Consider the following 10,457-nt stretch of genomic DNA (forward strand, 5'->3'; position numbering starts at 1 on the left):
TCTTTTGATTAAAAGACCATGAATGACTTTGACTACCTGAAGCTCCTTGGGAAGGGCACCTTTGGAAAGGTCATCCTCGTGCGGGAGAAAGCCACTGGGCGCTACTATGCCATGAAGATCCTGCGCAAAGAAGTCATCATTGCCAAGGTATGGGTCTCTGAGTTGCATTGGTGAAGTGTCTGTCAAACAGTCTCAGAGCCCAAAGAGAAGCACAGTCTTGAGTTGGACAAGTTGGTAGCGTTTAGCATTGCCTGTAAGTATGTGGTAAGAGTCCTGTTGAGTTAAGGCTGTTGAGAGAAGTGGGAGACCAACATAGAGACCAGAATTACTCCAGTTTCCTTGAATTAGAAGCTGTTAATAAAGAAAGCCTCCAGAATTTGCTCTTCTTTTGGGTTCCTGTAAATATTTTTAAAAGATATTTTATTATGTTATAAACACAAATCAATAAGCCAAATTCCAAGTGTTACACATATAAATCCTGAGTAATTCAACAAATATTAAAGACATTATGCTAATTTACACTGGTGTATATTACATTATCTCCACCTTCCCTCCCTCTCTCTCTCTCCCTCCCTCCCTCTTCAACCACAGTATATTTCTACTAATCTTGCAGATCCAGCCACTGGTAGTCTTTGTATTTTTTCTTTGATGTGGTCGTTGGCTCCTCCATTTTTCACCCAGTTGAAGTAGACCTGTAAATAAAGCAGAATTCAAAGAGCTGTTCACACAGACAGGAGGTTATGCTGGAATATTCATGAATCTTTCATTCCTCTATAGCAGTGTGTCTCAGCCTAGGGGTTGTGTGGGGTTTTTAGAGGGGTCCCCAAAGACCATTAAAAAACCTGTATTTCTGATGGTCTTAGGAACCCCTTTGGCAGAGAAGGCTGAAGATCTCTCCACCTGTCCTTCTCTTCCTTTTTGGAAAGACAGCGAATCCTCCCATCAAAGGCCCTCCTCCACTGTGATTGGCTGGCCTCTCGGCCAATGGGAGAGCTGTTTCTGAGACTTTAAGTGGGGAGGGGAGAGCAGGTGTGCTCGGTGCATGGCAGGGTAGTGTGCATGTGCGGGCGAGGGAGAGAGTGGGAGGCTGAAGGGAGGCTTGTGCCAATTAGTCCCTTCAAGGCATGGGGGTTCTGTGTGGGAAGTTTGGTCCAGTTCTATTGTTGGTGGGGTTCAGAATGTTCTTTCATTGTAAGTGAACTATAAATACCAGCAACTACAACTCCCAAATGTCAAGGTATATTTTCCCAAACTCCACCAGTGTTCACATTTGGGTATATTGAGTATTTATGCCAAGTTTGGTCCAAATCTATCATTGTTTGAGTCCACAGTGCTCTCTGGATGTAGGTGAATTACAACTCCAAAACTCAAAGTCAATGCCCACCAAACCCTTCCAGTATTTCCTGTTGGTCATGGGGGTTCTGTGTGCCAAGATTGGTTTAATTCCATTGTTGGTGAAGTCAGAATGTTCTTTGATTGTAGGTGAACTATAAATCCCAGCAACTACAACTCCCAAATGACAAAATCTATCTCCCCCCCCCCCCAACCCCACCACTGTTCAGATTTGTGCGTATCAGGTATTTGTGCCAAATTTGGTCCAGTGAATGAAAATACATTCTGCGTATCAAATACTTACATTACGATTCATAACAGTAGAAAATTAGAGTTATGAAGTCGCCACGAAAATAATTTTATGGTTGGGTCACCCAACATGAGGAACTGTATGAAGGGGTCGCAGCATTAGAAAGGTCGAGAACCACTACTCTAAATAAAACAGAATTCAAAGAGCTGTGCATACAGACAGAAGGTTACGCTGAAATGTTCATAAATCTTTGGTTCCTTTGTTGACCATCCTCCTCTCCCACCACCCACCATTTAAAAAACACTCCAAAACCTATGTTTTTTGTAGGTCGATACATTTTCCTTATGTCAGGCCATTAATGGCTGATTGCTTAGGGAGAAAAGGGCCTTTCAGAAAGAGCTGTATTGTTTATCACTTTCTGTTTCATTTTTTTAATCTATTTGGTTAGTTTAATGTATTCCTGCAGCCTCAGATCACGTGATCAGTACAGGTTGCTGGTTTCTTTTTGTTGTTGTTGTGCCAATCATTGTCTGTGTTCTTTTGCTTTTTGTAGGACGAAGTGGCCCACACTGTTACAGAGAGCCGAGTCCTGCAGAACACAAGACATCCCTTTCTTACGGTAAATAGCACTAAAGAGCTTTCAGTTCATTTTCTTGCCGAGAGAGAGGAGGAGTCCTTTCCTTTCCAGAATGTCTGGCTCACAAGGGAGATACGTGTTGGGACTATGAGGTATCCTGTAAGGAGAGGGACACCGCTGCTCATTCACAGTGTTTATTCACATTTCTAGGCACTGAAATACGCGTTCCAGACCAACGACCGCCTCTGCTTTGTCATGGAATACGCCAATGGTGGAGAGGTGAGTGCTTGCTCCTGTGGCCCCACTGTAGGCCATGCAAGGGGATTGTCTAAAATCTCCCTGACTAAGCTCAGATGTTGGAACAGAAGAAGTATTTCTCTCCAAGCCGAAATCTTTGTTTCACGAGGGAAATAAAGCTTGGTTAAAAAATGTGTTGTCGAAGGCTTTCACTGGGTTGTTGTGAGTTTTCTGGGCTGTATGGTCATGTTCCAGAAGAATTGTCTCCTGACATTTCACCCACATCTAAGGCAGGTATCCTCAGAGGTTGTGAAGTCTTTTGGAGACTAGGCAAGTGGAGTTTATATATTCCTGACCAAACACTGCATAAAATGCCCTCAGAAGCACTTTATTTTCTGCTTTGTGCAATTAAATTCTACCTTATCCCCCATATCCCCTGTCCTGATACATTACATTGCTCTATCACCCAGTGTTTTTAAATTTTTAATCTTTGCAATTGGCCCTGCCCACTGTGATTATTTTCAGTGTTTTAATTCTCTGATTTTATATTGTTGTGCTGTTTATTTATATTGGTTTTTGTATATTATGTTATTTTATTTTCTTATTTTTTGTTGTGTTCTTGTGTTACATTGTTTTACTGTATTGTTGGGCATGGCCTCATGTAATCCACCCCGAATTCCCTTGGGGAGATAGTGGCAGAGTATAAATAAGGTATTATTATTATTATTATTATTATTATTATCTGTGGAATGTCCAAGGTGGGAGAAAGAACTCTTGTCTAATGTGTTATTGAAGGCTTTCATGGCCGGAATAACTGAGTTGCTGTGTGTTTTTCGGGCTGTATGGTCACGTTCCAGAAGTATTCTCTCCTGGCATTTTTCCTGCATCAACAGACCTCACAACCTCTGAGGATGCCTGCCATAGATGCAGGTGAAACGTCAGAAGAATGCTTCTGGAACATGGCCATACAGCCTGGAAAGCACACAACAACCAAGAACTCTTGTCTGTTTGAGGCAGGTGTGAATGTTGCAATTGGCCACCTTAATTATTATTGAATAGCCTTGCAGCTTCAGGGCTTGGCTGCTTCCTGCCTGGGGGAATCCTTGGTTGGGAGGAAGCAGCCAGACTTTGAAGCTGCAGGGCTAATCAAGGTGGCCAGTTGCAACATTCACAGTTGCCTCAGCCAGACAAGAGTTCTTTCTCCCACCCTGGACATTCTACAGATATATAAACCTAATTTTCCTAGTTTCCAACAGACCTCACAACCTCTGAGGATGCCTGCCATAGATGTGGGCAAAACATCAGGAGAGAATGCTTCTAGAACATGGCCATACAGCTCGGAAAACGCAGCAACCCAAAACTTGGGTGGGTTCTGGCTTTTGTCATTGATTAACTCTGCACTCTGAGCTAGCAAGAGACTTCCATGCTAAGGGATGTTGGGGCAAGTAGACTTTGGTCCCATACAGTAGGATGCTTGATCACATGGTTCCCACTGTTCACAGCGTCCCTTTGGGTCTCTCTGCCTTTCCCTTTCAGCTATTCTTCCACCTTTCAAGAGAGCGTGTCTTCACCGAGGACCGTGCACGTTTCTATGGGGCTGAGATTGTTTCTGCCTTGGAATACCTCCACTCTCGGGATGTTGTTTACCGTGACATCAAGGTGAGGATCAAGAGTGTCTTTATTCAGAGTTCTCTTTGAGGAGTGGCTTAAAGAGCTGGGCAAAAAGAGAAGGCTGAGAGGAGACAGAATGAGGGCCATGTATAAATATGTGATGGGAAGTCATAGGGAGGAGGGAGTAAGCTTGTTTTCTGCTGCCCTGGAGACTAGGACGCAAAACAAAGGCTTCAAACTACAAGAAAGGAAATTCCACCTGAACGTAAGGAAGAACTTCCTGACTGTGAGAGCTGTTCAGTGATGGAACTCTCTGCCCCAGAGTGTGGTGGAGGCTCCTCCTTTGGAGGCTTTTAAGCAGAGGCTGGATGGCCATCTGTTAGGGGATGCTTTGAATGCGATTTTCCTGCTTCTTGGAAGAATGGCGTTGGACTGGTTGGCCCACAAGGTCTCTTCCAACTCTATGATTCTGTGTTCTCTGGAGAAGAGAAAAAGTAAAGAGCCACTGACCTCTTGATAATAGTGCCATTTGTTTGATCAGAGGGCCATTGTAAGCCGCCTGACCCTAGAACAATATTTTAAGAACATTTTTGAGCACATTGCAGTAGTCTGAAAAGAGTCTGGCCAGAAAAAAATGAAATGCAAAGATACAGGATGGGGGACGATGTTTGGCTTGACAGCAGTACATGTGAAAAAGATCTTGGAGTCCTCGTGGACAAGAAGTTAAACATGAGCCAACAATGTCATGTGGCAGCTAAAAAGCCATTGGAATTTTGGCCTGCATAAATAGGAGTATAATGTCTAGATCCAGGGAAGAAATACTACCCCTCTATTCTGCTTTGGCCAGACCACACCTGGAATCACACTGTGTCCAAGTCTGGGCACCACAATTTAAGGGAGATGTTGACTCTAAGCTGGAAGGAGTCCATAGAATGGAGACCCAAATAATCAAGAGTCTAGAGAACAAGCCCTATGAGGAGCGGCTTAAAGAGCTGGGCATGTTTAGCCTGCTGAGAGAAGACATGATGAGGGTCATGTATAAAGATTTGAGGGGAAGTCAGAGGGAGGAGGGTTGTTTCCTGCTGCCCTGGAGACTAGGACACGGAACAATGGTTTCAAACTACAGGAAAGAAGATTCCACCTGAACATAAGGAAGAACTTCCTGACTATGAGAGCTGTTCAGTGATGGAACTCTCTGCCCCAGAGTGTGGTGGAGGCTCCTTCTTTGGAGGCTTTTAAGCAGAGGCTGGATGGCCATTGCTAAGGAGTGCTTGGAATACAATTATCTTGCTTTTTGGCAGGGGGTTGGACTGTATGGCCCATGAAGTCCGCCCCATAGTGTGGTAGAGGCGTCTTCTTTGGAGGCTTTGAAATAGAGGCTGGGTGGCCATCTGTAAGTGGTGCTTTGAATGCAGTTTTCTTGCTTCTTGGCAGGAGGTTGGACTAGATGGCCCATGTGGTCTCTGTCCCAGAGTGTGGTAGCGGCTTCTTCTTTGGAGGCTTTGAAATAGAGGCTGAATTGGCCATCTGTAAGGGGTGCTTTGAATGCAAATTTCTTGCTTCTTGGCAGGGGGTTGGACTGGATGGCCCACAAGGTCTCTTCCAACTCTATGATTCCATGACTCTATGAAAATGTGTGTCATGTAGCCTACATGGGCACCAGTCTATAGTTCACTATGAAATGCACCTGTAAAACATGCCAGCCTTACGGTTCGGTTCTTTCGTGGCCCTGTAAAGGTTTCTGCTGCAATGGGACACACCATATCCCTTTTTTAACCTTCCAGCTGGAGAACCTCATGCTGGATAAAGACGGACATATAAAAATCACAGACTTTGGGTTGTGCAAAGAGGGCATCACGGATGGCGCCACGATGAAGACTTTCTGTGGGACGCCGGAGTACCTGGCCCCTGAGGTAACAGAAATCCCCTTGTTTGTCGAGTAGCCTTGCCAAAAAGGGTTCCAATCCCAGATAGACAGGGATAGGGATGGTGGAAATGGGGGCGGGGGGGGCAGAATCCTTGGGAAAAATCATACCAGTGAGGGAAGCTGATTTTGCAATTGAAGTTGTGCCTCTTCCTTTCTTGACGGCCAAGTTCTCATGACATGCTCCATTTGGTGTCAAGAGTTAGATCTCTTGGGGCACAGGAGTATCAAGGGAGTGTGACAAGGGAGCTGCACAACCTTCACATTCCTAGCCAAAACCCAGAGACAATGGCTGCAATCTCCACTGTTCTTCCTTCCAACTGTAGGTGCTGGAAGACAACGATTACGGGAGAGCTGTGGACTGGTGGGGCCTTGGCGTCGTCATGTATGAGATGATGTGTGGACGCTTGCCCTTCTATAACCAAGACCACGAGCGCCTCTTTGAGCTCATTCTCATGGAGGAGATACGCTTCCCACGCACGCTCAGCCCTGAGGCCAAGGCTCTGCTGGCAGGACTGCTCAAGAAGGACCCCAAGCAAAGGTCAGCAAGGACCAAGCAAGCGAGGGAGGAAGGGGTGGCAACATCTAGAGGGGAGGCACACTTGGAGAGATTGGAGATTGTCTTTCCTTCCCCCGTCCCCAATATTTTTAATTAAAATCTTTGACAATAATGATACACACAAAAAGAAAAATAACAATACTTTGAAGTATATAAACATAAACACGACATACCATCTATATGCGAGTATAAGCTGACCTGAATATAAGCCAAGGCACCTAATTTTACCACAAAAAACTAGGAAAACATGTTGACTCGAGTATAAGCCGAGGGTGGGAAATGCAGCAGCTACTGGTAAATTTCAAAATAAAAATAGATACCAATAAAATTACATTAATTGAGGCATCAGTAGGTTAAATGCTTTTGAATATTGACATATGACTATCCAACTCTGATTAAACCATTATTCCAACCTCCTTCAATGTAAATGTGCTTATGAATCCTTCCAATAATAATAGAGTAAAATAATAAATGTAATAATAATAATACTAAATAGTAAAATAATAAATGTAATAATAAATAGTAAAATAATAAATGTAATAATAATAATAATAATAAATATAGTATGTAATAAATATAATATTATATATATATATATATATATATAAGTATATAATAAATATAGTAGCAATAAATATCGTAAACAAAGTATGGATCGTCGATGTCGCAATCCCAGGTGACAGCAGGATTGCAGAGAAACAACTGGAAAAGTTGACACGATATGAGGATTTAAAGATCGAGCTGCAAAGGCTCTGGCACAAACCAGTCAAGGTGGTCCCAGTGGTGATCGGCACACTGGGTGCAGTGCCTAAATACCTGGGCCTGCACTTAAACACAATCGGCGCTAACAAAATTACCATCTGCCAGTTGCAGAAGGCCACCTTACTGGGATCTGCACGTCTTATTCATCAATACATCACACAGTCCTAGACACTTGGGAAGTGTCGGATGTGTGATCCAATTCAACAGCTAGCAGAGTGTCTGCTGTGGACTCATCTCGTTGTTTTTCAAATAATAAATATAGTATATAGATAAACTTTGATAAAATCACGATCTGTCGACTGCAAAAGGCCACCTTACTTGGATCTGCGTGCATCATTCGAAAATACATCACACAGTCCTAGACGCTTGGGAAGTATTCGACTTGTGATTTTGTGATACGAAATCCAGCATAGAGATTTCATTTGCTGTGACATACTGTGTTTTTGTGTCAGTAAAATAAATATAGTAAAATAATAAATGTAATAATAGAGTAAAATAATAAATGTAATAATCATAACAAATAGAGAAAAATAATCTTTTTTTTCCAGGCTTGGGGGCGGCCCCAATGATGCCAAGGAAGTAATGGAGCACCGTTTCTTTGCTGCCATCAACTGGCAAGATGTTGTTCAAAAGAAGGTAAAAGGAGAACAGTGGTTTTGTTGTGTAGCTGTCCCTCAAGAGTAGCTTATTTTCCTTTTCCCTGGTTCTGGATGTTGCCTGCGCTAGAACTGTACAAGTTCCAGTTCTTTTTGTCTAACTGGTTACATCCCGTATAGACTACTGCAATGCACTCTTCGTGGGGCTGCCTCTGAAGACTTCGGAAGCTTCAAATGGTCCAACGGGTGGCAACCAGGTTACTAAAAGGAGCGGTGCTCAGGGAGCACACAACTCCTCTGTTGCGCCAACACCACTGGCTGCCAGTTTGCTACTGGGCACAATTCAAAGTGCTGGCTTTAGCCTTTAAAGCCCTAAACAGTTCCAGCCCAGCTTAGAATGTCAGAATGTATCTCTTCCTATGGACCAGCTAGGAGCTAGCTTAAGATCACCAGGGGAGGCCCTGCTCTCGGTCTCGCCTCCTACGCAGATGCAATTTTCGAGAACGAGAGACAGGGCCTTCTCAGCGGTGGCCCCTCAGCTATGGAACGCCCTCCCTAAGGATATCAGATTGGCCCCCTCCCTCCTAACATTTCGAGAAAAAGTTAGAACCTGGTTCTTAGAGCAAGTATTTGCAAATGCAGTGTAACAGACTAATCTAGATCTACAGAACAATTGGATGATGCGACAGGAAAATGAGTTTAGTAATGAGACTCTGAGGACTTGTGTTTTATGGTTTTTATTGTTTCTGTTGCTTTTATATGGTCTATATTATACGTTAATGTTTTTCACTATATTTTGTGTTGTTGATGGCATTGATTGCCGATTGTAAACTGCCTCGAGTCACCTTCGGGCTGAGAGAGGCGGTATATAAATATGGTAATAATAATAATAATAACTGCCTCACCCTCAGTTTTAGAGTAGTCGCTTTTATCTTAGTTTTATGAGGTTAGAATTTAAGAAAACACTTCCTGGTTTGTGTCAGCCATTTTGTCCGTCCCTTTGCCTGAGGAAAGGGAGCCTTTTTAGATCAGACCACCAGGGAATCTTGGAAACAAGAACTATCTGCAATTGGTCCCAGTGAGATCCAAGCTTGGACAAGCCATTTCAAGTCAATTTTCTCAACCAATAATTAGGTAATCAATAATTAATTAACACCTTGGGCTTTGTACGCTCCAAAGGTTCTATACCAGAGACAGCGAGCAAGGAAAAGTGTCACCTATTATTCTCCTCAGAGAATATACTAATTTATGCAATGGTTTTGATATGAAATAAATAAATTCCCCTCAGAAATCATGCATGACTGGCAGCTTCAGGAACAATCAGTTACCCTTCAAATTTTAAGTATGGACTTCGTTGTGGGGAAATCAAGTTAGCGCCTGGGTGGAGATAGACCAAAGACCAGTTAATAAATCATTAGTATTTTGTAAAAGTAATAACATGGACAATTGATTCTGTGGGATTCCTTTCTCAAACAGGAGGGCAATCTAGCATCTCCCAAGCTGACAGAAAGTCAGGACACGTTAATGCTAAAGAGACATTTAAAGCAGCTTGGGTGCGACTGCACATTGCCATTTGGTTTATGAGAAAGAATGGTCCAACGTGGTGGGAACGGTGTGTGACGAAGCAGGGTCGTGGAGTAAATTGGCCTATTTCTTTCCAGCTCATCCCCCCCTTCAAGCCCCAGGTGACGTCTGAAATCGACACTCGATATTTCGATGACGAGTTCACCGCTCAGTCAATAACCATCACCCCACCTGACCGATGTGAGTAGAGTGCTATATTTATTTATTTATTTATTTATTTACTACATTTATGCCCCACCTTCTCACATCCCGAAGGGGATTCAGAGCACCTTACAAGTTATATTTACGTATGTACATATAATATATTATATAATTAGCATAGCACAATATTAGCGTTATATATTACTATATTGTACTACTAGTCATCCCCTGCCACGCATTGCTGTGCCCCAGTCTGGTGATCTGGAAAATAAAGTAATTAGAAAATAAAGTAACTGGTTTCTAATATATGTAATGTTTTTATGCTTGTGGGTAAACAGTATTTCTTGCTGTTTCTTTGTCAGTGTTGATGTGGAGATTGTCTGGTTGGCCTACTCTGGAACATGCAACATATTATTATTATTCTTTAGGAATTCCTTTCAAATCTATGATACTATATCTCTGTGTGTGAATCATATCTATCTATATCTATGGCTGGATGGCTCTTTGTCAGGAGGGCTTTGATTACGTTTTCTTGCCCCGGTGAAGGGAGTTGGACTGGATGGTCTTAAGTATTTTCTGTTGGTCATGGAGGTTCTGTGTGGAAAATTTGCCCAATTGTTGTTGGTGGGGTTCAAAATGCTCTTTGATTGTAGGTGAACTATAAATCCCAGTAACTACAACTCCCAAATGTCAGGGTATTTCCCCCAAACTCCCATCTGTGTTCATATTTGGGCATATGGAATATTCGTGCCAAGTTTGGTCCAGATCCATCATTGTTTGAATCCAAAGTGCTTTCTGGATGTTGGTGAACTACAACTCTCAAACTCAAGGTCAATGCCCACCAAACCCTTCTACTGCTTTCTGTCAGTCTTGGAAGTCCTGTG

At 42.9% G+C, this 10,457-nt stretch overlaps 1 protein-coding gene across 3 annotated transcripts in view; it reads left to right on the forward strand.

Annotated features, from left to right (window-relative positions):
• The window catches only part of LOC137094904 (RAC-beta serine/threonine-protein kinase), a 34,861-nt gene that overhangs the window by 22,997 nt on the left and 1,407 nt on the right, over nt 1-10,457 (forward strand). For all 3 annotated transcript variants that reach the window (XM_067460860.1, XM_067460859.1, XM_067460861.1), the window contains exons 6-13: nt 16-147; nt 2,136-2,201; nt 2,370-2,438; nt 3,933-4,055; nt 5,792-5,920; nt 6,258-6,472; nt 7,801-7,888; nt 9,510-9,612. In XM_067460860.1, coding sequence (XP_067316961.1) covers nt 16-147; nt 2,136-2,201; nt 2,370-2,438; nt 3,933-4,055; nt 5,792-5,920; nt 6,258-6,472; nt 7,801-7,888; nt 9,510-9,612 — 925 coding nt within the window. The remainder of the gene's footprint in view (nt 1-15; nt 148-2,135; nt 2,202-2,369; nt 2,439-3,932; nt 4,056-5,791; nt 5,921-6,257; nt 6,473-7,800; nt 7,889-9,509; nt 9,613-10,457) is intronic.

Source organism: Anolis sagrei, chromosome X, assembly GCF_037176765.1.
Source record: "Anolis sagrei isolate rAnoSag1 chromosome X, rAnoSag1.mat, whole genome shotgun sequence".
Lineage (NCBI taxonomy): Eukaryota > Metazoa > Chordata > Lepidosauria > Squamata > Dactyloidae > Anolis > Anolis sagrei.